The sequence below is a fragment of the Cryptomeria japonica genome, chromosome 11 (genome assembly GCF_030272615.1).
Source record: "Cryptomeria japonica chromosome 11, Sugi_1.0, whole genome shotgun sequence".
Lineage (NCBI taxonomy): Eukaryota > Viridiplantae > Streptophyta > Pinopsida > Cupressales > Cupressaceae > Cryptomeria > Cryptomeria japonica.
Window position 1 is genome coordinate 147,743,787 of NC_081415.1, and position 27,816 is coordinate 147,771,602.

The following is a 27,816-nucleotide window of genomic DNA, read 5'->3' on the forward strand; positions in this document are numbered from 1 at the left end:
CCTCTACCCCTATTGTTGGAGTCTCCCTTCCTTTTGTTCCTCTCTTCCACCTTAGTAGCAAGTTGATGACACTTTTGGATAGTGGTAGGAGTCCATAGGCTTATCTCCTCTTGGATGTTCCACTTTAGGCCACTTAGATACCTAGCCACCTTGATAGATTCCTCTTCTTGGACTTTGGATCTAAGACAAAGCTTCTGAAACTCCTCTATGTAAGAGGCCACATCAAGATCTTTCTACTTCAATCCCTATCTTTTCTTATGAATTTGGACTTCATAATATTTTGGCAAGTAGTTCTCGTTGATCTTACTCACCATGGCCTTCCAGTTTGCAATAGGTAGCTTCCCCATGCTATTTCTCTCCTCTTGCAGGTACTTCCACTATGTCAAGGTTGCTCCCCTTAGTCTTGATTTGGCAAACTTAACCTTTTGGGATTTTTTCACACCTTCACACTCAAAATGGTTCTCCATACCCTCAATCCATTCCATGATAGTGTCAATATCCATCCTTCCATTGAAAAGTGGCAATCCTTCAAAAGATTTTGTATTCAAAGCCTTAATGGCCTTTAAAAAAGGTTCTTCATTGATCAAGGGGTCTGGTTCAGGTATGATGTCATCTATATCAATAGCTTTCTTGCCTCTATCATTGGTGTCCACACCCCAGAGTCCTTGTGCCCTCTAATCAACCACTTCTTGCAGCTTGTCCCTTATCTCACAAATAGCATCTTCAAGGAGTCTATTTTTCTCCTTTTGTTTTCTACCTCCCTAGCTAGCTCTACATTTGTGACCATTATGTTCTCCCCTACTAATTCACCAAAATATAGAGACATGCATGGTCCACCAAATCTTTAGTTTGCTCTTATACCAATCCAATGGGAATGGACTTGGCATAGACTAGCCTAGTCTATGCTCTTTGATCCTCTCCTTGGATCACCAGGTGTTCCAATCACACCCTAGGGTCTCTAGGAGTTCCCTTTCTTGTGGGATCCCCTGACCTTGCCCAATCCACTCACCAACAAAATGTGATTCTTCTCCTAAGCTCTCACCTACTCACAAACTTCAAAAACCCTTACATAGGCTAATAAGGGTTTAACTCTTCCTACACCTTCTTAGGTCCTAGCAAGGATAGGACAGGTCTTTGACATCTTTCTACAACCACTCATGTGCCCCCAAGAGGTTTTGACATTCCTTCTTGTTACCCATTTCACAATTTTGCTTTTTTCCTACAAAATAGGGCTACAAGGAATGAACCCCTATTAGGCCTCCATTCTGAACTTTTAGGGCTTCCTCTTGCAAACAATATCAAAACTAGTAAAACTTCCCAAAGGGACTACTATTCATTTATCAAAGGCTCAAGCATTTTCCTAGTTTTGGGACCCCAAGTGTTCGTACACTGCCCTACGTGAAATTAGGGTTTTTTAAGGGTTTTTAGGCCTGCCAGGGTCACAGAGTTGGTTTGATGTCTTCACCACCTTGTCTAGATTGGTCTAAGCTCCTACTTCTCACCAATGATGCTCCACACACCCCTCTTCAACTCCTCCAAAGGGTACCTCCTTCCTTGTCCTTCCTTGCTCTCACAGACCTCTACAACCTTGACCCTTCCTAGCCGAGCACAGAACAGTCTCACCTAGGAGTGGGTTCTTGAAAGGTTTTCCTCCATTTTCTAGGGCCCTGCTGCCTCTGAGACACTATACAGGGTATGTACTCCTATACCCCATGGGTTCATGGTGTTTCCACAATGGGGATAGGAGTTATCAGCCCATTTTCACAAAACAGTCCAAAACTGGACAATGAAGGAGTAGTTCACAAAATATTTACAAACACACAAAAACTTCATAATAAACCTAATATAAATGCTCAAAATGAAAGTATATACACTATACAAGACTCTCAATATAGTTTAGTTTGCAGAACAATCCATTATCAATCTTTTAATGCTCCATTTGTGCCAACTAGCAACAAAAACACAGTCACGGTCAAGGTCTTTTCCTTTTGCCGTACAATCTGACATCCAACCCCTCATTTTAGGGTTTGCAACAATTTATAATGTCTTTGTCTTGGTTTGTGTGCCAGGGTTAGGGTTCCCAATGCCAAGCTAAGGTTATGACCAATTTGGTGGAAAAGTTGCATGACAACTTTGAAAAGTTGTCATGCAACTTTTTGCAACTTTTGAGCAACTCTTGCAATGTTGCTTTTCTTGGCTTTTAGGCCTTCATTAGGCTATCCCATGGACTCAACCATGCGAAAAGGACCCCAAACTCATCAATAGGCTCACAAACCCTCAACTCCAAGAGAAAACTCAACCTAGACTTGTGAACCTAGGACCTAAACTAGGACCTAAACAAAACCAATGAGCTCTTGGCTCTTATTACATTTACATGGCTTCATGAAGAAGCAAAATCACAACAACAAAAATTGGGGGGAGCCCTTAGAAGGGTGCTCCTACACCATTGCTCAATTTGAAGGTGAATCTTCGAGTTATGTGCTGACTTCCCTTGAATCCCTCTTAAAACTAAATAAAAACTGATGTGGAAAAGAGTGAGAGAAAAATTTGAAAATACTGGAAAACTGCAATTAAACTAGGAGGTGATACACCAAAATTGTAATGGTAATAGCCTAAAAATCACAAAAATATGACAGAACTTCATCCACACAAAGTAATTTTTACTCTCCAACCACATAAATATTTATTAGGAAGGCCAAGGAGAATGTAAACTTGGAAGGAAAAACCGGTTTTCACAACCAAATTGATAAAATACCCTTTTTGCACAACCTAAAATCTGTGATTATACCAAAAGCATAAGATACATGCACATAAAAGAGACTAAAAATCAAAGGTTTTAAATAAAACACAGTAAATTTCTATCCAATCTACAAATGAACATCCACAATTACCAAGGCAAATATATGAAACTCTGAAATATTAAAGGAAATCTGCTATAAAACTAAAATACTAAAGTGCTAAGATACAATGCTTTTTTGCAAAAATGTGTATGAAAAAAGAAAGAACCAAGGGGAAAAACAAGGAGAGAGAGAGAGAGAGAGAGAGAGAATATAGATATCATGATGAATATCTCCTCTAAAAACCCTAAAAAAGAAAGACCTGCATGAAACTCTTTCCTTGGGCGAATTTTGCCCAAAAATGCATAGAAATTCATGCATAATCTGTAAAAATAATATCTCATGGCCCAAAAGTAGGACTCTACCTGATGTAAAATGAAAAGAAACCCTCACTGCTGAATATAGAACTGCTAGTCTCACCCAAACAACTCCACTAAAAAAGAAAAACCCACTGTCTAAAAATTTGCATGAAACTCTAGAATCTCCTTTCATTTTGAAACTTCTATTGAAACTAATTGTGGAAATGATCTCCCTATTTCATGAGCTTTTCAATGGTATATAACACTTAATTCTTTCATGCAGAAATCAACTCCTCGTTTGCAAGCAACCAGTTCTCTCGATCACTGATAATACCTCAATCACCGAAGGCAATTCCATTGGGTCATCGACAAGATAATCAAACAACTATCTTGATCATCCAATCTTCCTTGATCTCTTTCTACATTTTGCTGCTAGATCTTCAGGAACTTGCTCGATCTTTAAAACTCTATTTTTTCTTCAAAACGGGGCTACTTCTAAGTCTGCAGACCCTTTCCATGTGTTATAACAAGATGTTTTCATAGATCCAACTAAGCACCACCTTAACCACCATGTCCTCAGTCACCAAGTCACGGTGAGTATTCGGTGATCTTGCTCTCATCGTGACATAGGGACAATCATATGATCTTTCTTGATCTGTATTGATCTTCCTTAATCTACATGCCCTTTAACCTCTTTGAACAACTCTCTCTTATGCCATGGTGTCACCATGTGGCACCCTCTGGTTCGCTCATGAGATTCGCCTATCTATCTATTTGGACCTTCCACTAGACCTGGGCCCACCTTGGTTCTTCTTCTATGTTCTGCCATGTGGCACATCCTGATATGCCTATGAATCCACCTAGACTGTCACTTCAACTGCCACCTCATCAGTCTCCAAGTCACAGGGGATAACTATTGAGCATCTTCATCCTGTGATATAGCGACAGTCGTTGATCCTTCCTCAAACTACTTGATTCTTATCTTACCTAAGCCGCTCACCTTTTCTACACATGCTTTGTTGCCAAGTCACAGAGATAACTAGCGAGATTCTTTCTATAGGGGTATAGCGATGGTCGTTGGATCTTTCTCATCACCATTGATCTTTCTTGATCTGCATGCCCGTTAAACATTTTTTGATCTACTCTCCTCTGTCACATGTCACCATGTGACACCTTTTGGTTCACTCATGAGATCTGCCTGGACACCACCTGTCTGTCGGGCCTACCATTGGACTTGCCCACAACCCGCTCTCAGATCCACTTGGACTGCCACTAGACTTGGTTTTGTTGGATATCATTCTTTCGGTCATACTACTCCCTTAGAAAGTCATTTACAAGTCTCATCGAAACTTCAGTTTCATCGATGCCTTTATTTTGATGGAAATGATGCCTTCGGTGAAACCTTTTTGAGACTCATCATAGGCAAGGTCTTCTTAATAAGTCACCCATCTATGCTATGTCACTAGCCACTGGGCCGCCACCTTTCTGCCACCTGTCCTACCATATCATCAATTGCCAAGTCACAATGATAACTATCGAGCATCTAACCATCACAACATAGTGACAGCCATTGGATCACTGCGATCTATGTCCGATTTTCCTTACTTGCTTGTTGGTTAATTTGGGGTGATTTGCTACTAGACTTTGTCACGTGTCACCACATGTCACCTTCTAATTTTCTCAGAGTCCACCTCAGCACCATTTGACCTGCGACCTCAACTTCCACCTCATCAGTCGCCAAGTCGCGAAGATTAATAGTCGAGTACTTTCGCATAGTTGTATAGAAATGACTGTTAGATCCTTTACAACTTGGTCACTTGTTAATTTTCCCTTTTACTACAAAATTTGGCTGTTTTGAGATGCACGTGCACGCGGGGGGGGGGGGGGGGGTGGCGGGCACCACTTCCTTAATTAGTCATTTGCCAAAAGCCCATAAGCTTTGACACTATAGTTACATGTATTCTTATATTTAAATGTGATAAACTCCCTTTGTGCGGCCAATGTGGGATAAATGTTCTTCATGCATGGGCCTTTCCATCGGGTCATTGGTGTAACATAAAACCATGAGTACCGATGATTGATGACTATACACACTACTTTGCACTTTCCATTGGGTCATCGGGACAACATGAAATAACTCATTTCAATAGTTGATGACTTCCTCCAGTCCATCTACATTTCTATTGGGTCATCGGGGTAGAGTAAAACCGGTTGTTCTGATACCCGATACAACCGCTCCACACCCATGATTGCTCGTTGGGGTAAATCTTGCTAATCAGGGTAGGTCTCTCCAATAAGGCAAAAATTCAACAATATCATTTTAGGAGACCCAACAAGCTTGATAAGCCACACCATTTTTGCAATAAAGCATAAATATCTCTATGATCTACAACATGCTGAGCTCAACTCTCATGGGAGCCACACTTTAACTCACATTTTGTCTTACATTTCCTATATCTACACATGAAGCAAACAAGTTAGACAAAAACAGTGCATTTATTCCTAGTTCATGATTTGATCTTTTAAAAATGACTGAATGCAAGGCTTCATTAGGGAATCACACCAGAGAACCGGTTGAACCTTGAACCTTGAACCGATTTGTGAATGGTTCAAAACCGTGGTGACCACGGTGGGACCTTCTTGTTAAATAACTTTACAAGCCATGACTCACACAAGAGAAACTAGTTGAACCTTGAACCTTGAACCAAAAAAGGTTCAAAGGTTCAAGTTCAATACAAATTATAACAATGCGCTTGCCTTATCAGAAAACAAAGCCACGAAGAGAATTCCTTAAAGCAAGGCCTCATTAGGTCACCAATTTTAGCATGTGCAAAAATTTGGTAACAATAACAAGGTGAAGCCATGTCAATATGTCTAGATCCAAGTCCTATTAGTGGTCAAGAAGCAACATCATGTGTATATTTCAATGTAAGCACATGATTTGAGAAGACATCCATTTTATAAAGGCCTCATGCAAGTAGAATTCATCAACCCTCCTTTTACTGCATTATTATCTAAGAAGAAATGTTAATCGCGAGAGACACATTCTCTCATGTTTGAGAATTTATAGTATGAGTAATAGTGAATTAAAGCATTGACATAAAAAAGAGAGTTTGTTTATTAGATGTTAGATATTTTAATTTATCTATTTTATTCATATTAAATAATGTAACCAGATGGACAAATGGTTAAGATTAGTTAGGCTTTAAATTTTTAAATAATTTTAAAGAGTTGATTTATTCCATATATAATCATTTAATTAGAAAATGGGTTCTAATTTTAAGATACTATACATTGTAATGTCTTTTAAAATATTATACTAAAATATTCATAACAATGAAATAATGTAATCATGGTCAAAAGGTTGGTTACAAATATATAGCCTTTTCCCTTTTAGTTAAATTTAAATTTAATTAAAAATCCCCTTGCATTTAAATAAATCATTATTTATTTATAAATAACCCCCCACTTGCAAAATCCTACAAATGCAAGTTGCACCTTTTTGGCTAAAATAAACCTTTTATTTTATCTAAAAATACCTATTATCCCCCCACTTGCATTATCCTAAATTTCTCATTAGCATCCTAATATCCTTCTAGAACCTATCTAATCTCCTCACTATCCTAATTAATCCACTTTTTTTTTTCCAAGGTTGCTCACACATGTGTGAGCACATATCCCCCTTCCCCCTAGGACCTTTGTTACTCCCAAGGTGGGACCACATTGACTTTTCTAAACCTACAAATCAAGGACCATATTGATCCTCACCCTCTCCCCCTTGTGACATTTGTCACAAGACTAAGCCTTCCAACCTGGGACCACATTCCTCCTTCAATCTTGACCCTTGATTAATAATCAATCTTGACCATTGGTTTTCAAGCCTTCAACTCTATAAATTTAGCCTCTATCTATCAATCAAGGAGATACTTTTATGATAGCCTTATAAGGCCCTTTTGATTCTAGATCAATCATCTCATGCATCAAACTTATAGTCATTTTTCAGGTTATCAAGGAGCTCAATTTGTCTTAGTCTCATATCTTGCATTCAATCTTACATTTCATCTTTTCATATCATTTGATCATCTAGCTAGGATCTTAGTTGCATTCATTTTGATCTTGGCCTATCCTTTAATGTTTTTCTTTAGGTTGACATCTAAAAGATCAAGTGCTTTTCCAAGTGAGAGGCACCTTGAATCTTGAAGATCCTTGGAGATAGAGGAACATGAGACGCGCTTGGGGTTCTTGATTTTGAAGCTAACTTAGTTTAGTTTCTATTTGTATTTCTAACTCTAACATAATGTTTCACATGTGTGTTTGATGTTGTTTGATTCTCTTGTAGATTCCACACTTAAGAGCACACACACACACACACAATATATATATATATATATATATATATAAAGCCTAATGGCTATAAAATAAGACACTAGTAATAGCATTTTAACAACATATTAAACACAAACTACTAGTAGGAAAAAGTACCAACAATAATAGCCATCCGAGAGATTCAAAATAAAATTCTTAAAAGTATTAACTAAACAACTATAATAGTTATAATAGAGAGTTTTAGAACCCCAACTATAAATGACATAAAACAGAAAGAACAGAAAATAGGGATGAAGCCTTGATGGTACTTGTGGATTTTGCATCCAGCCTGCTGAAAAATGTTTGCCTAGTTTTTGGTTAGAAACTTATATAGTTTCTTGCAGTTTTCATCATCCTTGCCCTTTTGGTCTACCAGTTCCTAATGCATCAGGCATAGTGTGATGGTAGAACTGTGCATAACTCTGAGCCCGAACCTAGAGAAGGAGCTCATTTTTCTTTCCATGTCTGTCAACCTCAGATTGGTCTTGATCAATTTTGCTTCCAATGTTGACCACTTAGAACAAGTCCCTCGTGCTTTTTGACAAGTGGCATCCAGATCTTTGATAGCTTCATCTTCCTCATCGGACATCATCTCTTAGGTGAGGTCGATATGTGCAACATTGGTAGAATTCGAGACTTAGGTTGAACTATTGGTGGTATCAGAGGCCTCCTCACCCTTTTCCTCCTCCTTACTCACCATAACCTTCTTACATTCTTTGACAAAATTTTCAATTTCATGATCTTTGTCCCCTTCAGAGCCAAAGTTATCAATAATTTTCCTCCTTCCCACATAGCGCTTCCTAGAGGCAAGCCTGTTAGAACGCCTAGGGGTATTGGTATCTTTTGCCATCTCCTCTTCTGAGTCTACTTCTTGCAAAATAAATTCGGCTTTTTTGGACCTGGATTTATACAGGGTAGCAGGGAGGAGTTTTTTTTATCTTAGTAGTAGACTCAGAATCAAGAGTTTTGTGAGTCAAGGTCTAAGGTAGATCTATTGACATCAAAGGTTAGGTCTCTTAATGCATTTCTTTTGGCTAGGGCTAGAGAGATCCTAAAAAAATAAATAGAGGGCAAGTGAAATGACTACTTTTTGAACGATAATAGGGTGCGGTGGGCAGAGGGTTAATTGGAAGCGGTAAAGACAGAGGATGAGGCCCTAGTAGATAGGAATGGGATTTTTTCCAGGGATTTAGCACCATCAATCGCCTCCAAAACAACATTTTCCAAGGAGTGGAGGAGGAAGAACAAGAAGGAAATCCTGGAATTGTTACGGAAGTGGTTAAGCAAAGGGAAAGTGTTTGTTATAATTATTAAATATGTATTATTTAAGTGGATTGCTTGAAAAATTAGATAAAAATCTTTGATAATGATCTTATTAAAGATATGTATGATAGTTAATATCCAACAATTAAACATTAAATGAAAGGTAAACTTACCATCACTATTAATAAATAAACACAAACACAATAAAATATAACATAAACAATATATTATTAATAAATATTAATTAATAAATTATTTGATAAATATTATAAAAACACACAAAATATGATGTAAATTATTATTTACATAAATATAAAATTTAATATATTTATTAGTTAAATAATATATATCTTTCCAAAAATAGGGGTAAAAATTTATTAATCAAAAAGAACAAATTATAGAAAGAAGGCCAAATGGCCAACAAAGAACAAGAAGTTACATAACCCTATAAGCCAGCAAAAGTTGGTCCAATAAATCTGAATAATTCATAGGTAAGTGGTCCGTATACCAAAAATTCCAATCTGACATATGATCAGAGGCCCACTTGGCCAAACAATCCACCACTGAATTCCATGCATGAGGAATATGAAAGAATACAACATAATCTAAAGATCTACTCAGTTTAAGGACCTGTCTAGTAAGCATGACCAAATGCCAATTCACATCATCCACTCGTTGAGCCTGCAACAAATTCACCACCACTTGAGAATCAAATTCACAAACAATCCTCTGCCAACCCAAAGTATTGTTGGAATCAAGAAACATTGAGAGGGGGGGGGGGGGAATCACTGTTAAGCAAAATTTAAGTTTATTAATTTGTTCATTCAACCACTTAATACATTGAACCAAAAGAAAGATGCACGAACACAAAGCAATCAACCACAACAACATAGCGCAGATATTTTATACACGAAAAACCTAGTTAAGGGAAAAAACACGGTGGGGATGAAACCCACAAGATGAGTATACTCAAATATAAATTTTTACAATGAGAATGCACATGCATTCAGGCACATTGCCTAGAGTTCATTGTAGACACCTAAAAATGTCTCTTTAATTCTACACTAATTATTCGTTTATTTTATTAAGTAATTATTTGATTAAACTAACTATTTCTTCTAGTCATCACCCTCCAAAACTTCTAATAATTCTATTTCTATTCTCAAATCATTTTAATTAGTTAATCATATCCCAATCATTAATTAAATATCAATTATTTAATTAATTATGACATTTTTCTTAGTTAAATAATCTTTATTATTTAATTAATTCAATCTCCTAAGTTTAAATAATTCTATTAAAATTATTTAAATTAATTAACTTATTCCTCCAATTCCCCAAATTATAATTTCAATTAATTCCATCTAATTTCATTTCACATTTCTCCCAAATTCAAATTTCACTTCATTTCATCTAATTCCAAATCACCAAATTTACATTTTCCCCAAATATGAATTTCAGTTAATTTCATGTGCATTTCAGCATTCAAATGACCAAATTCAAATCCAAATTGAAACTGAAAATCAAATTCAATTTCAAATTCCTACAACACATGCTAAAATCAGAAGTGATTGATCAAATCAGTTGTCTAATTAGTTAACTCAGTTAACTCATCAATCATCCTTTTTAACTCAAAATCAATTCAGTCATCTCCCCAATCTATTCAATTCACTAATCAATCAAGTGAGTTGACTAATCCATCTATTCAATTCACTCCTAAATCAATTCAGTTGACTACTCAATCAAATGAGTTAACAAATCAATCAATTAAGTTCACTGATCAATCAATTTCAGTTGTCTATCAATCAACACTTGAGTTTAAATCCTCACCCCTTCTATGTTGAAAATCTATAAATTCAACCTCTTTTCTCATTTCAATCTAGAGAATCACAGTCTTCAAATTTTTTTCTTATTTTATGTAAGAAATCAGTGCAATACTTGAGATCCACCTACATCAACAACAATGGAGAAGAGAAATGGAAGCCATGCTACGCCAATTGAGGGAGTCTTAGATAAATCATTTAAATTCAATTGATAATTGGCTTTATTTCATTGTTATTTAGGAGTAATAATTGGATTTAGAGTTGTGATTCACTCTTTGATAATCCGATTTAAGCAATTTTTGCCTATTTACTACCTAAGTACATTCGGTGAACCTGACATGAAACACTCTAACCTTCATTTCTATTTTGACAAAATTTGTAGATCCGTACATGCACAGAAAACTGGATATCGCAATTGCATACGCAGAAATTCGCAATTGCTGATATCATATCGCAATTTCTCTGATATCATATCGCAATTGATGAGACAAGATATCACAATTGCTTAAATAGGTCACAATTGTTCTTAAGGATTGCAAATTTTAAAAAAAATGTGTCGTTTTTACATTATTTTGTATTGCGCATCTAACCCTGAAAAAAATAATTTTCACATATAAAATGTATCTAATCCAATGGTAGGAAAGGTGACATTCTGAATTTCAGGTGCAAGAAAGGAAAGAAGAATAGGAGACAACAAAAGGCTTATTAAAGACTTCTAAAGGCTGAAAGGGAGCTTCGTGAGATCGAAGAAAGAGAGGAGATCGCTCAGTATCACAGAACCATCCATCGCTTTTTAACCAAATACAAATTCTTTGATGAGATTGATGTGTTGGCTCGCATAGTGTTGAACAATATCATTGCAGAATAAATCTTCTATCTTCTGTCTTTTTCTTTTATTTTTTTGTTAAAAGGTCGAAAAAAAAAAAATAAACAAAAAACAAAAAAAAAATAGAAGTCGCAATTACTATCACATCGTATCACAATTGATCAGTCATCATGTCGCAATTGCTTACATAGTAATTCACAATTGGTGGTGTATCATTTCACATTTGATATGATATCAATTCGCATTTGATAGATTTAGTTTTTCATTTTCTATTTTATTACTGTTCTGGTTTTTACCAGAATACCTTTCTGTCTGTGAAAAGGTAGAACTCTGTAACCTAAAAATTAGGTTGGATAGCCCATCGTGTGTTGACTAACATTATTATTTTTCTGCAGGGGTAGCTTAGAAACACTTCTTTTTGATGCTTTAATAAAAGAACAAAACAACTTTCATCATTGCTATGCTGGTTAAAATAAACACCATGCATGTGTGGAGCAACATCTCCACTTAGAATAGAACATCATTGCAATGGAAGGTTAAAAAAAAAAATTGTTTTTTGTGTCTTTGAGGAGATAGGTATTATGCTCTCCCCTTCAATGGGTGATAAAAAAACCAAACTCTCTTCCTTCATTCTTTCTTTTATTTTCTGCAATTAAATCCTTTAGAAGGCATGCCCTCCTGAGTTGCCCTTAGGGCACCATTAAGGCTAGTGAGAGGGGAACAACCTAAGTGGCCAACGGCTAAAGCCAATTAATACAAGTCACTATAATCAAATGCGTATGTGATAAAAATCATGTGTGATGAGTGTTACATGATGTCACAACAATGTTATGCCTCCCTCAGTGCCTATATGGTACGTTAAAATCTGTAGAGTGTAACCTCTACAGACTGGGAGACCTCCCTCAATGGAGTGTAAAATGTTGCTGATTGTGACCACTTGAACATAACCCTGTCTAGCTAAACACCATAAAAATAAGAAGCCAAGCCAAGTCAGTAACCAGACACTTGTTTTATCACAATGCAAGGGTGGGGAAGAATCTAAGAATCTTCCCCCAAGACACTCACCATAAATCTCCTAGGATAATGGGCCAATTGAGGAGCAATCTTCTTTGGTCTAAATTCTAGAAAAAGGCAAAAAAATGGGTGCACCTTAGGGTATGATAGGGTTGTTTGAGCTGACAGAGTATGAAGATGTGAGTTGTGATAATACTTGTGACCTTTTGACCTTAGGAGAGTCTGCTTGATGTGATATTGAATTGCCCAAATACAATGAAAACAAAATGGGGTCTTGAAAAAGACTCCAACATTCATGGGAATTTGAAAATAGTTCCTTAAACAAGTATTCTTTCAATGGTTTTGATGTGACTGTTGTGTCCTTTGCTATACTTCAACAAATTCAAAATATTGGAAGATTCAAATCAAAATAAAGTCAAAAGTTTTAGTTTTCAACAAGAAAAATAAGTGCCAACAACAAAACCAACGTCAGAACTGAACCTTTTGGAAAAATCCAAAGATGATGAACATGTTACTTTCGAGTGATCATAGGTCCTAGGTATTCAATTCATGTAGAAGTTCCATTAGAATCATCACACAAAGGCCTCACACAAGTCATTTCACCAAAGTACCTTAAGATTAGTGTTGCATTAGATTATAGAAATCATACCTAAGTCCATGGGTATTAGAGGAGATGGAGAATTCCCATTCGAATAACTAGATCTTGGACCAAACACTGGCCAATTACAAATAATTGATGGTTTAGATAAGCTCACTTGGGAAGTAAGAGTTAATCATGCCTAATATGATGCAGTTGAGGCCATCATAGATGATGAAATCCAAAAGTCTGTTCCCCTTGATGAGAAATTAAGGAAAAAGATACAAAGAACAGATAAAAAATAAGCCATTAGACAATTGCTAGAAAAAAAATTAGCAACATTATGCAAATTGTGTTAGAAAAAGAAAAAGTATCCATCATTTTAGGTGTCATTCATTCATTCCTAGAATCTGCATTATCTACATAGTAATCTTCAATGCATGGGTCTAAAAGTAAATCATCAGCTCCCATTTGAACAACCAAATCTTGGGGCAAACAACGTTCAATTAGAATAATTGGCGGCTTAAATACCCTTGCTGAGGAATTGATAATTGTTCAAAGCCAATATGACATAGTCCAGGCTATCATAGATGAAGAAGTTTGAAAATCAATACAGATAGACATAGACCTAGAAAACCAAATTAAAGAAGAGGCAGAGGTTGAAGCTTTCTGGCAATACGTTGAAAATCTCATGTCCAAATTTCGAAATCCTAGATAGTGAGTCATCATTTATAGATCACGTTGTCTGCATTTTAGAGTGTCATAGAAACATATTTAGTTGCATTTAACTAAGTCTTGCATGCACATATTAGAGAGTCAAGATCACTTCGAAGCAATATTCATGCCATTAACACATGCCCAAAAGGCCAAAAATCAAATGGATCCTAGCAACAACCCCTTGGTCAACCCAACATGGAATATGAATCTATCCACACAACAACAAAAACATAGTTACACACCCACAACAATGTCAACAAACCTGAACAAGATGCCTTCCCTTGATGAAATATGACATAATTTGACAAAGGAAGAGCTCAAAGCAGCCCAACAAGATCCTGCAATATTAATGATCCTCAACACTCTCATTAATAGTGACAAAGATAGGTATCTCACTCTCTTAGTACAAAATGGGACCAAACTACCTCCAAGGGTAGATATTTCAATAATACTGCCACAAGGTATGACATTAAACCAGCATATACCTCAATTACCCATTACAACGCAGACACAAGCAACAATTGCTACAACAACACAAGGTATATTTCAAAATGCAAATATGGCTACAACCTCAATACAGTCAATAGTGACACCACCAAGTGCCAATCTTACAACATGGGCAATGCCAAGTATGATGCTAAAAGCTCCAATATCTCACACCACTACCTTGGAAAATATAACTCAACCAATAGTTTCGATTGGTTCCTCCTACAATAGTCAGAATGTAAATCTAGGGATAATGAGCTTTGCTCAACCAAACACTACTCTGCAATTTACATACTTCACACTACATGCTAGGACTTATGGTACACAGTTACCTATTTTATCTACATTTCAACAAGCTCAAAGGTACTCAAATACTATTCCTTTTGTAGGGAACATTAATCAAGTCAACACACCAATAACCCAAACAAAACTTCTGACTCAAGAAATGGAGAACCTAAAAAAAAAAATGGCCAATATACAAGTGGGGAATGATAAAAAGAGCTATACCATGGAAGATCTTTGTTTGTATCCTTTTGACAGAAAATTATACATGCCACCTTTCCCCCACATTTTGAAACACCAAAATTTGACAAATATAGAGGGAAAGAAGATCCTTAAGATCATATAAGAGAATTCTTCATGACATGCATTGAAGTAGCTCACAATGATATATACTTGATGAGATTATTTTCAAAAAGCCTGGGAGGGTCAACACTAGAATGGTTTTCACACCTACCGCCAAAAATTACTTCATGGGGAGAATTAGCGGAGTTGTTTATATCCAACTTTGTCTTCAACATAGATAATCCAATCACATTAATGGATTTATGTTCCACGAAACAAAAAGAAGGTGATACTTTTGCTACATTCCTACAAAGATGGAGAGGCCTATAGCATAGATGCCTCGGTCACATCCCTGAAACGGGACAAGTAGACATCTTTAATGAAAATCTTGTGCCTCCGATTAAATATCCATTACAAATACAATGCTTGAATAATTTCAAAGACATAACAAAAAAGGCATCAAATGTGAAAAAGGCCTATTAGAACAAGGGATATTGAAACACCAAAAGGATAGTTGACCAACCATCAACACAAGCAATGAAAGACCAAGATATTGGTCTAAAAATAAAAATATCACAAATGACGGAGTTGTTGACGCACATATTGTGAACAAAGCTCAACCAACAATATCTTTATAAGGGTCAGATGATAAGAACCAGTCTCAAACAAATGACACCAATGTGCTACAGTCAAATAATCCAAGGCCTCCAAGGATATGCGCACCTAGAAGGAACTTCACACCCCTTGGAGAACCTATTGAGTCAGCACTGAAGAAAATACAAAGAAATGCTATAACCTTATCGAAAGCTAGGCCATATGAACTAGGTCCATTTAATCCTACTTGGTGGAATGACAATGACTTTTGTGAATATCACCGTAATAAGGGTCACAAGATAGCAACCTGCTACAAATTGAAAAACCTCATCCAAGATCTCATAGATCAAGGTGATATTATAGTGGATAATAAAGCACAAAATATAAATCATACCATTTTCAAATATCCTTTTGTCAAGCATGACAAAGGAAAGGCTTCCAGTTCTAATGCACAAGACAATACTACCAATTATACCAATGTAGCATTTGACTATGCCATTAACACAGAAAGTGAAGGACATGAAATGGTAGCTACAATCACAGTGAATCCTAAAAGTAGAGATTGTGTCCTCAGTACAAGAAGGTCAAAAGTCACATTACAAGGAGTACCTCTGAACTAGCCTTCAAACTAGCAACTATAATATGGTGGATCAATTGAAGAGAATTCCAGCCCAAATTTCATTATTTGAGTTGTTCTGCATATCACTAGCCCATAAAGCAGTCCTAGATAAAGCCTTACAAGATTTGGTTGTTGCTAGGGACATTGATGAGAACACATTTCAATCAATGGTGGGAAACTTATCAACCTCAAAGGTCACATTCATTGAACAAGATGTTCTTGCAAACTGACTCATGCTTGATGATCCGTTGCACTTAGAAGCTTTCATTTACCGAAAAAGGGTTCGAAGAGTACTAATAGATGGTGGTGCGGGCCTCAACATATGTACTCTACGTTTGATCAAAGCTTTGGGATATTACGAACATTATATTGACTCTACTAAGAGAATCAATATAAAATCCTATGATGATGTGGAATGCCCTTCCAAAGGTATGGTGACTTTACCAGTACAAGTAGGACCGACTACAACAAATATCGCCTTCCAAGTACTAGATAGAGAACTGGGGCACAATATGTTGTTAGGTCACCCATGGATACATACAATGCATGAAGTACCATCAAATTTTCACCAATGTGTAAAGTTCCCATATAATGGTATAGAGATCACTATCCATGGTGACTAGAATCCTTTCCAACATTGTAATCATTTAAGGGCAAGCTTAGACAATCAGGTACCAAACAATTTGGAAGCTCCTATTCACCTACAAATGGAATCATTATCAATTAAAGAAATAGAGAAAAATACACCAACCACATCTTCTTTGCATATTAAAGAAGTTGGTTGTGGAGAATATTCCATTTCGAGCACATCAGACAATAAACAATCATCATTTTCTCCCAAGTCCTTTGGGAAGCCTCAGAACACAACAATGAAGCAAGATAAAAGAAAAGAAAGAGTAAAATATTCAGATTCTTGTTCCTTCATTAGATGGAGAGATATACAAGAAGTATCTCTAAATGAAGATATTAATCACTGGATATATAGAGAAGAGGATGACATGGTACTACCCAGGATACCTGTACATCAATATAGAAATGACTTCAAGATGTTACAAAAACATGGATATGATGGCACCATAGGATTAGGGCTACAAAAACAAGGAATATTAGAACCTGTTTTACCAAATGAAAACCCAAAGAATGAAGGCTTGGGATATAAATATGTGCCACCAATAACAAAAGCTAGACAACGAACATTGGATATATTGAATAGGCCAAAGGTACCCTTAGATTTCATACCTATAAACCAGATGGATTTCTTTCCACATCAAAAAAGAAAGAGACTACCAACATCTCCTATCACAGAATCATATGGTGAAGACATGAGACAACTCCTGCAAGAACCTACCACATAGACATCCAGCAGTACAATACCTGAGTCATCTGTGCAAGCAAACATAGAAAAAGATACATTCTTAGCACCAATAGATGAACCAAATCCTTGGTTATTATCAATAATTTTGCCAAGAGAAATAACTTCAGCACCTCCATTTCAATCAGATGAAGAAAGACTGCAAACACTAATACCAGGCTTAAGAAGGGTATGTTGGGACTCATTAAATTTGAGTCAAGTTTAGAGGCCCATCTCAAAATTTTGATCCGCATTTATGAATGATCATAAAATGAGTTAGTTTGGCCTCTGAAGTGATGTGCAACTTTTAGAATTCAGTTTGGACCAGTTTATCAGGTACCCATTTCGAGGGGTGAGCTGAAAGTTCATTTTAGGCACAAATGCAGATTTTATTAAGTAGCCTACTTTGAGTGCTTATATCTTTTTCCCCGTTGATCATCATGAAGAATTTAAAAATGGATTTGATTCTATGCATAAATTTGAGTCAGTATGCAAATTTTCAAGTCTTTATGAATCCATTTGCTTAGTTTTTAAAGTTCAATCCGTTTGCAGTTTGTGAGTGTTGACTATTTCGTGTTTTAGCTGCTAGTCGGAGCCCTGTTGTGCATAAGTTTAAAACTTGCCTCAGTGAGTGTCATGATAGAGCATTTGTTCCAAGTTATTATTTCTATAAATGAAAAGCTATGTTTCCAGTTTCAAGCTCCTACCAATCCATTTAGTTGGTTTTCAAAAGGGTTTATTGAGCCATTGTTTTTAGTCTTCCATACTTTCATTGCTATATCAGTTAAACTAGCCATTTTCATGACTGCACCATTCGCACCCAGTCAATCTTTTGATCAAACTGAGAATTCTAAGTTTTGATATGTACTTCAAGGTACCTATGTCTCAAATATTAGGGTCTACAAAGATCATTTGATATTTTTAAGAAAGGCATCATGAGTTGCCTGAGCATTGACTTCATCAGGTCCGCAGTGTCGACAAAGCCAGTTGGTCATCTTTGATCATTAATATCTCTTCACTTAGGATTCATCTTGAAAAACCATTTGGTAGAGTTCATGCTTGTATATCAGAGTACACACCTGTCAAATGGTGTGGTCCAAAAAGGTGTTTTGACTAGTTTGAAAATTACATCTTTGCGATTAAATGCGAAAATGTGGCGTAAGCACCTGAAAGTTGCGAAACTCCATTTGATGATCCGAAAATGGTGTCGATCGATTCTAGAGGTATGTTTAAGGTTCGTGAGGCATTTTAGAGTTTAGTTGCATGCAAACAAAAAAAAATTTAGCCGAACCCACTTTGGGGCCCGACCCGGCTCATGCTCGTGTATTGATTTTATTGGCGACTTGGCTCACTGTGAGAATTTCATAATATCTAAATTTGGATTGTGAAAAAGAGACATGTTATAAGAGTGATGATGATAAAGACCAACTCAATGGCAGTGGTAATGGAGAAAAATTAATTTACAAGGGCTCTCCATGAACTCGAAGTCTTTCAGAAAAAAGGGGAGATAGAAGCTTTTGATTCATATCAAAGAGATCTTCACAAAGAGTGAGAACAGTTTAGTGGCAAATGTTTTCAACAATTATATGTATTCCAAAAGTAGTTTATTCATTTGCAAACAAGCTGCAAGCAAGGAATCCACAATTTTCATATATGAAGGAGCTGAAGTATGTGACCCATCGCATAAACGAGTCAATGAGACTTTATCCACACTCACCTGTATGTGAATATTCTACTTTTTAATTAGACAGGCTCAAGAGGTTGATATTTTTCCTGGAGGTTATAAGGTGGATGTTGGTCAGGATATAATGATTTCTATTTACAACATCCATCATTCACCAATGGTATGGGATATGGCTGATGAGTTCATACCTGGGAGGTTTGATTTGAATGGTCCTGTGCTAAATGAGACAAACATAGACTTTAGGTTCATACCCTACAATGGTGGACCATGTAAGTGTGTAGGCAATCAGTTTGCATTGCTGGAATCACTGGTTGCATTGTCAATCCTATTGCAGAACTTCAATTTTGAGCTCGTTCCAAATCAAACCATAGGCATAACCATTGATGCAACTATTCATACTACCACAACGATTTACATGACAGTAACCAAAAGACAAAATAGAGTTCTCGAGCTCACAATAATATATTTGAATTTAGACATGTTTTGTCCCCATAAAGATTGGAATCCTGGATTATAGATCACACTTTTTAAGTTTGGAAAGTGATCGAGGAGATATAATTGTACATGTGACTCCAGTGTAATAGATACAAAAATATTCTCATGCTTTATATGGCGAGTCCCCAAGATGTCAGTTTCTTGTAACCCAATGCAAGTTTGATTGCCAAGGCATCTTCTTTCCTTGTGTAGTGGCTGAAAAGAGGCAACGTGAAGTTTAAAACAAATGCATTTGGTAAGTGTAAAACCCCCTCCTTCAGCGTGGATATTCAAAGCTTCAAACAAATGATATTGGCAGGTGTAAGTTTCCAGTATTCTCCTGTGGTGCGCTATGGAATAGAAATGGGCAAAGGCATTTAACAGAAACTTCAGCAAAACACCATTAAAAGTCTGAGAAATTGCTTCAAAAGTGTAGTCCCAGGCGAAGTGCATTATCCCACATTCGCTAGGAAATAGGATTTTATGGTATTTATAACAAATAACCTACTCATTCATAGTGTCAAAGCCTCAAGAGGCTTTTGATGAATGGTGTCGGTTGGGTGCCCAAGCGAACCCCACGCATGTGGGCGCGCTTCCTAAGGCAACCAAGGAGGCCGACAAGTGGCCACAGGTGGACCCCACGAAAACACGAATTTCAAGGCAAGAAAATTTTGCAGAGGAAGAGTGGATTAACCAACGAGCAAGTTGAGGAGATCGGACGGTGCGCGTGGATTCGCGAAGGGAAGTTGCTCGAAGAATACCCTTCGCGAAATAGCCAAAAGCACATGCTGAAAATGAAGGCTAAAGACCATGCAGGTTGCAAGAGATCCAGTGGCTCACGTGAATTCGGAGCCTGAAGATGCACGCCGGTTAGCCATCGCGAAATGGCAAAAGGTGATGTTGCTGGTCTGATGGCGGTTTAGCAGGGAGGTCCCGGTTAGGTGGCAGTCCAGTGGTAGGTCCAGGTGGCAATGATGAAAAAGTGACATGGCATTCAGGTGGCAGTCCATGATGGGCCCAGTGGATTTTAATGAAACTTGCTTGTTCGATGAGACCTGTAGACCGCTCGTCGAAGAAGAAATTCCATCGACAGACTGAGAATAGACTGCTGAGGTGGCGAACACGTGGCAGACCCAACAGATAGGTGGCGATTAGTAGACCCTACGAACCAATCAGAGACCACCACATGGCAGGGCGTCAAGCTAAGAAAGAGGGAAAAATCAAAGATAAAATCAGATTTAATATATAGTTGAAATTATATGAAAATTCAAAAAATTTAAATGACAGAGGCATTTTGAGAATTAATTCGCCCAAAGGCTTATTTTTGGCCAAAATACCAATTATTATATATCACCGAAAATCTCTCGAGATGAGGATTCCAGACATGGAGTTAGTTTCAACAAATTTGGGATATTTCGAGAGAAGTTTGCATGGGAATGAACTTCAGTTAGAGAAAAGGGACACTTGGCAATTTTGGTTGTAGACCTAATTTTTTTCCCTCTCCTTCTTATTCCAATTTTCTTCTCATTGTAAGGGTTCCAGAATTCTATGAGAGTGGCTCCAGTTTTCATGGCTTCCAGTTTTGAACTTGTTAACCCAAATGTGTAAAATTCTTTGGTTTGTTTCAGGGTATAGAGATAACTTTGCAGTCTTGGAGATGTTTTTTAGTTGCAGGTTTTACTTGTGTTAGGCATGAGTAAATTCCACACAGTATTGTCTCTAGGCATGTATTTCATTGTCATCAATTGAATCCTTAAGGAGGATGAATTCTATCAATTTCAAGGAGATTGTTGTGGCTGTTTGTAGGTATCCTTCAATGAAGGTTGTAAATTCTATAGTCAGTCATAAATGATGAAATATGTATCCAAATCTGATAATTTTGTGAATGAATCAAATAATGCATTAGTATAAGGTATTGATGCATGAATATCTTGTTTAAGGAAAACAAACTTGCATCTATCATTTACATTTGTAGTTCTGTGTGTGACTCTATTGCCCAATGAACAAGGCACTGGTCTTGCAGATTTGGGGATAGTTTCAGATCAACATTTTCAAAGACAAATCTATTTTCCTTTATGTTTAGGGGTTGTGTTCTTTCATTCCAATCTCTTTTTCATTTGTTGTTTATACAGATTTAGCCAAATATGTATGTGTCATCTAATTTGTTGAGCTTGTGGAATGGTTTATCTGCTTCATTGATGCTATCATGGTGAGTAAATGAGTTTGAATTCTATGCATCAAAAGGGTGTCCCCCCCTAGGTCTAGTAGAACCTGAAGTGCAGGAGGATCATTAGGATCCTATGTTATGTTGTCCAAGCCCTGAAGTGTTTTATTGATTGAGATTGGTTATCTCATAGATAGATTTGCAGGTGTTCTTGGGTTAACCAGATTTGGTGAACAACAAAAATGGCAACTCTTCTGGGGACTAAATAGATATAAATGTTTGATTGATAAGGTTAGAAGTTGAATGTATTCCTCATCCTGTCAATTTCATAACCAACCAGTCTGTCCATTGTGTATGCATAGAGATGAAGATGTCTTTTATGGTTGAGGGATTAGTAGATGATTTGATAAATCACATTGGGATGCAGATGATTAAATTAGTTGTATGCTCAGACATGATGCCTTCATCATAAAAGTTTTATAAAAGGTGCAGTAGCAAGATACACATAGATTTGGTGTTATTTTCCCAAATCCATATGTTATGGCCTAGAAGAGTGTTTATTGTAGCAAGATTGAAGCAGAAGCCAAAGAATTAAATTTGTGTTGAATGGCATTCTACTGTTCAAAATATCTTCTATGCAAGAGGTGGTGACTCTAAGGTAAAAGACAGTGCTGAAAGTGGAAGCAAATGTTCAGATCTACAATTCCTATAGCTGCAAACACCCAAGTATTTTCAGAAGTTTCAATGCAAGATATTTGTTCTGAAAATTTGAATGAATAATATAGTTTTCCCATGAAGTGAACAACACAAGTAAAGAGGGAAAATGAGGAATTACAAGTCCATTTGCATATCTATGATGTTATAATTTCCAGCGTATATGTTCTTCCATTGTATGCAAATTTGAGAAAGCTTTGTGTCAAGAAATGTTATGAATAGATTTGAAATAAGGATATGTGCTTGAAGTGTTTCATTCTTTTATCCAGGGTTGTATAATCGTTTGTGGGAGTAAGAAGGAATGAGTAGTGAAGTTTTTCAGCCTTGTGTATTTCCACATAGAGCCATGCCTAGTAAACCAGAACAACCATGTAATAGGAAAAGTTTCAGTATGAAGTATTATGCTGCTCTAAATTTCAAAGATATACCGAGTTACCCAAATCCCATACCCACAGAAATTAGAAAATATTTGCCAATATTTAGTGGGAAGAAATCAGAATCAACATGTCAACATTTGAAGAGATTTTCAGATTTGATGGGAGAGTTTGAAATTTGTCAAGAAGATGTGTGTATGAAGTTGTTTGTTCAATCACTGAAAGAAGATGCAAGGGATTGGTTTTCCTTTTTGCTGACAAATTGTATTTCCTCATGGGAGGAATTGATTTCAGATTTCATAGACCAATTTGATGAAAAAGTGAGTGATTGTGATTTGTTGAAAGAGTTCACGTACATACAAATCAGGGAAGATGAATTGGTAACAACATTTAATATCAGGTTTTCACAAACATTGTCCAGAATTTCTAGAAAGTATAAGTTTGATGATAAAGTATGTCTCGATATTTATATGAGTGCTTTTGGTAAGAAGATGGGTTTCTTATTGAGAAACAAAGAACTTGAAACTTTGTATGAAGCTTTTAACACAGCTAGGAACATTGAAAATAATTTGAAATTTGGGATAGCCAAGAGATTTGTGTCTACTATTGTTCCTTGCCAAAATACCTTCAATGGTGAAATACCATGTGAAACTGATCAAAACATTTTGTGTCTAGGTGCATCAAGCTCTGTTGTTCTGAATGGTTTTGCTGATATATGTGAATCGATTTTAGATGAGAGTCAAGAATCTCTGTTGTCAATGCCAGTTGTCTGTCACAGTAATGATGGAATGATTAGTGGGAAATTTTGTGATAATGCTAATATAGAGATAGACATATATAAGGGATATGTACCATTTGATTTGTATGCTGGTTATGCTGATTATGTGACTGCAAATTATCAAGTAAATCATGCATCTCCCAAGGTTAATAATAATGAAATTAAAGAGGATGATAATCACCAGTCTTTAAATGTCGCTGATGTATTTGATGTTGAAATACCAAATACTGAAGGATCACTAAATGTTGTTGATTATGCAAGTGAGGATGTGCAATATGATGAAAATTAGATTTTGTTTAAGTCTGATAAAACTGAAAATGAAATTGTGGATGATGTTGATAGTGTTTTCAATGCAAGTATACCCAGTGATGAATGTGTTTCAGAATGGAGTGGTGTTGTTGATTATGAGGATACTGAATTTGATTTTTAGCACCTTGAAGGTATACAAATGAACAATGAAGAGCAATTTCAGAATGAGAATGATCTTGGCACGAGTTATTCACTTTCTTTTGATCAGCAAATGAATGCCAATCATGCAACTGATGATGGTTATGAGAACTCTTATTATTCATCTTGTGAAGATGATATAAGAGGAGACCAAGTTATATACTTCAGTCATGAATCTGAAAATGAAAGTGTTTTTGAAGATAAAAATGTATGTGATAGTGCGGATAATGTTTTGTTTTTAGATTTGAATGAACCCATATTTGAATGCTTTCAAAATTTGAAGTATCATGAAGAGGATGTGAATGTTGATAATATGCTTGAACCAGATATGGAGTTTTTTGCCTTTGATAATAATGTTCATGGTGCTGATTTCATTATGGAAAATGCTAAAGTTTCCCCTTGTGTTGAACAAGTTTTTAATGTTGATGAAGTTCCGAACAATAGTACCATGTGTTGTAAATTTTTACTTCATGATGAAGATAAGAGGCATGGGTTGTGTGATGACTACTTCAGGCCACAAATGGAAGTTTTTAAGGTGGATATAAGTCTGAATGAAGAAGACTTAGCTGAGGATTTGCTTCAGCTAGAGGTATGCATTCTTTTCCATGAATGAGATATTGAGAATGCAGATGTTTTGAGTTTGATAAACAAGGATAGTATGGAGTGTGATCAGCATAATGAAGTATCACATCTGGATCATGATATTTATGTTCCTTGTTTGTATCATTTGAATAGTAATGCCCCTCATTCTATGAACTTAAATGGTAATAAGTCATGTGCTGATGAAAATTATAATGTTGAAAATGAATATTTTATTTTTGAGATTCAGCATGATGATGCCCTTGCAAAGGATAGAATTGATTGGGATATTGAAATGTATGGCAGCTTGTGGGAAGGCCTCTGTTGTGATTTGTCTCATGATTTTACTTTTTTTGAAATAGTGTGTGACCATAAAGTTCAGAATCAGACAAAAGGTATGCACACCAGCAGCTGTGGAAATGAGACAAAAGGGGTTGATTATAAGGATTATTCTCAGTTGTTATTGGAAGGTGCCTTTGTTTGGATCATAACATCAGGTGATGAGAATCAGATTTTTGACAAAGGTAAATGTTAAAATTGTTTGGAGCAACTTATGATCAGTTATAAGTATGTTTCTATATATTGTATAGTTGCTTGTTTCAGTTGTGTGGTTTTCAATAAAGTGCCCTGTTGTTTGGGTAGAATAAGGAAGCCCTTTGTTTTTGAGAAGAGAAGAGATGTGATCTATTTTTGGGTGGTCTGCTTAACCATAGAGCCTTAATTCTTGTGTTGATCTTGAAATTAACCATCCCTAGTCAGAGCCACTATTGGGACTTATTAAATTTGAGTCAAGTTTAGAGGCCCATCTCAAAATTTTGATCTGCATTTCTGAATGATCATAAAATGAGTTAGTTTGAATGGCCTAGTTAGAGAGAGGGCAAAATGGAGCTAGTTGATTTTCGAAGGGTAAGGCTCGGGAAATATGTCCTACACCTTTCATTTGGCCTTTGCAGTGATGTGTAACTTTTAGAATTCAGTTTGGATCAGTTTATCAGGTACCCATTTCGAGGGGTGTGAGCTGAAAGTGTATTTTAGGCACAAATGTAGATTTTATTAAGTAGCCTACTTTGAGTCCTTATATCTTTTGCCCTATTGATTGTCATGAATAATTTCAAAATGGATTCAATTCTATGCATAAATGTGAGTTAGCATGCAAATTTTCAAGTCTTTATGAATCCATTTGCTTAGTTTTCAAAGCTCAATCCATTTGCAGTTTGTGAGTTTTGACTAGTCCCTGTTTCAGCTGCTAGTCAGAGCCCTATTTCGCATAAGTGTAAAAGTTGCCTCACCGAGTGTCATGAAAGAATGTCTCTTTCGAGTTATTATTGGTATAAATGACAAGCTATGTTTCAAGTTTCAAGCTCCTACCAATCCGTTTAGTTGGTTTTCAAAAGGGTTTATTGAGCCATTGTTTTTAGTCTTCCATACTTACATTGCTATATCAGTTAAAGTAACCGTTTTCATGAGTGCACCATTCGCACCCAGTCAGTCTTTTGATCAAACTGAGAATTCTAAGTTTTGATATGTACTTCAAGGTACCTATGTCTCAGATTTCAGGGTCTACGAAGATCGTTTGATATTTTTAAGAAAGGCATCATGAGTTGCCTGAGCATTGACTTCATCAAGTCTGCAGTGCCGACAAAGCTAGTTGGTCATCTTTGACCATTAATATATCTTCACTCGGGATTCATCCTGAAAAACCATTTGGTAGAGTTCATGCTTGTATATCAGAGTACACGCCTATTAGATGGCGTGGTCCAGAAAGGTGTTTTGACTAGTTTGAAAATCACGTCTTCATGATTAAATGCGAAAATGTGGCGTAAGCACCTGAAAGTTGCGAAACTTCGTTTGATGATCTGAAAATGGTGTCGATCGATTCCAAAGGTATGTTTAAGGTTCGTGAGGCATTTTAGAGGTTAGTTGCATGAAAACAAATTTTTTTTTAGCCGGACCCACTTTGGGGCCCAACTTGGCTCATGCTCGTCTATTGATTTTATTGGCAACTTGGCTCACTGTGAGAATTTCAGAATATCTAAATTTGGATTTTGAAAAAGAGACATGTTATAAGAGTGATGATGATAAAGACCAACTCAATGGTAGTGGTAATGGAGAAAAATTAATTTACAAGGGCTCTCCATGAACTCGAAGTCTTTTATAAAAAAGGAGAGATAGAAGCTTTTGATTCATATCAAAGATATCTTCACAAAGAGGGAGAAAAGTTCAGCGGAAAATGTTTTCAACAATTATATGTACTCCAAAAGTAGTTTAGTCATTTGCAAACAAGCTGCAAGGAAGGAATCCACAATTTTTCAGATATGAAGGAGCTGAAGTATCTGACCCGTCGCATAAACGAGTCAATGAGACTTTATCGATACTCACCTGTATGTGAAGATTCTATTGAGTTTTAATTGGATGGGCTTAGGAGGCTGACATTTTGCCTAGAGGTTATAAGGTGGATGTTGGTCAGGATATAATGATTTTTGTTTACAACATCCATCATTCACCAATGGTATGGGATATGGCTGATGAGTTCATACCTGGGAGGTTTGATTTGAATGGTCCCATGCCAAATGAGACAAACACAGACTTCAGGTTCATAACCTATAATGGTGGACCATGTAAGTGTGTAGGCGACCAATTTACATTGTTGGAATCACTAGTTGCATTATCAACCCTACTGCAGAACTTCAATTTTGAGCTCGTTCTAAATCAAACCATAGGCGTGATCATTGATGCAACTATTCATACTACCACAAGGCTTTACATGACAGTGACCAAAAGACAAAAGAGAGTTCTCGAGCTCACAACAATATATTTGAATTTAGACATGTTTTGTCCCCATAAAGCTTGAAATCCTGGATTATAGATCACACTTTTTAAGTCTGGAAAGTGATCAAGGAGATATCATTGTACATGTGACTCCAGTGTAATAGATACAAAAACTTTCTCGTGCTCTATATGGTGAGTCCCCAAGATGTCAGTTTATTGTAACCCAATGCAATTTTGATTGCCAAGGAATCTTCTTTCCCTACGCAGTGGCTGGAAAGAGGCAACATGAAGTTTAAAACAAATGCATTTGGTAACTGTAAAACCCCCTCCTTTAGCGTGGATATTCAAAGCTTCAAACAAATGATATTGGTAGGTGAAAGTTTCCAGTATTCTCCTGTGGCACACTATGGAATAGAAATGGGCAAAGGCATTTAATAAAAAATTTAGCAAAACACCATTAAAACTCTCAGAAATCGCTTCAAAAGTGCAGTCCTAGGT

At 36.4% G+C, this 27,816-nt stretch overlaps 1 protein-coding gene across 1 annotated transcript; it reads left to right on the plus strand.

Moving 5' to 3' along the window:
• The first annotated feature begins 18,904 nt into the window (after positions 1–18,904).
• Positions 18,905–19,536, plus strand: LOC131860087 (carotene epsilon-monooxygenase, chloroplastic-like). The gene is given in 2 exon segments (XM_059214454.1): positions 18,905–19,057; positions 19,060–19,536. Coding segments are annotated over 2 exon segments (630 nt in total).
• Positions 19,537–27,816: the final 8,280 nt, after the last annotated feature.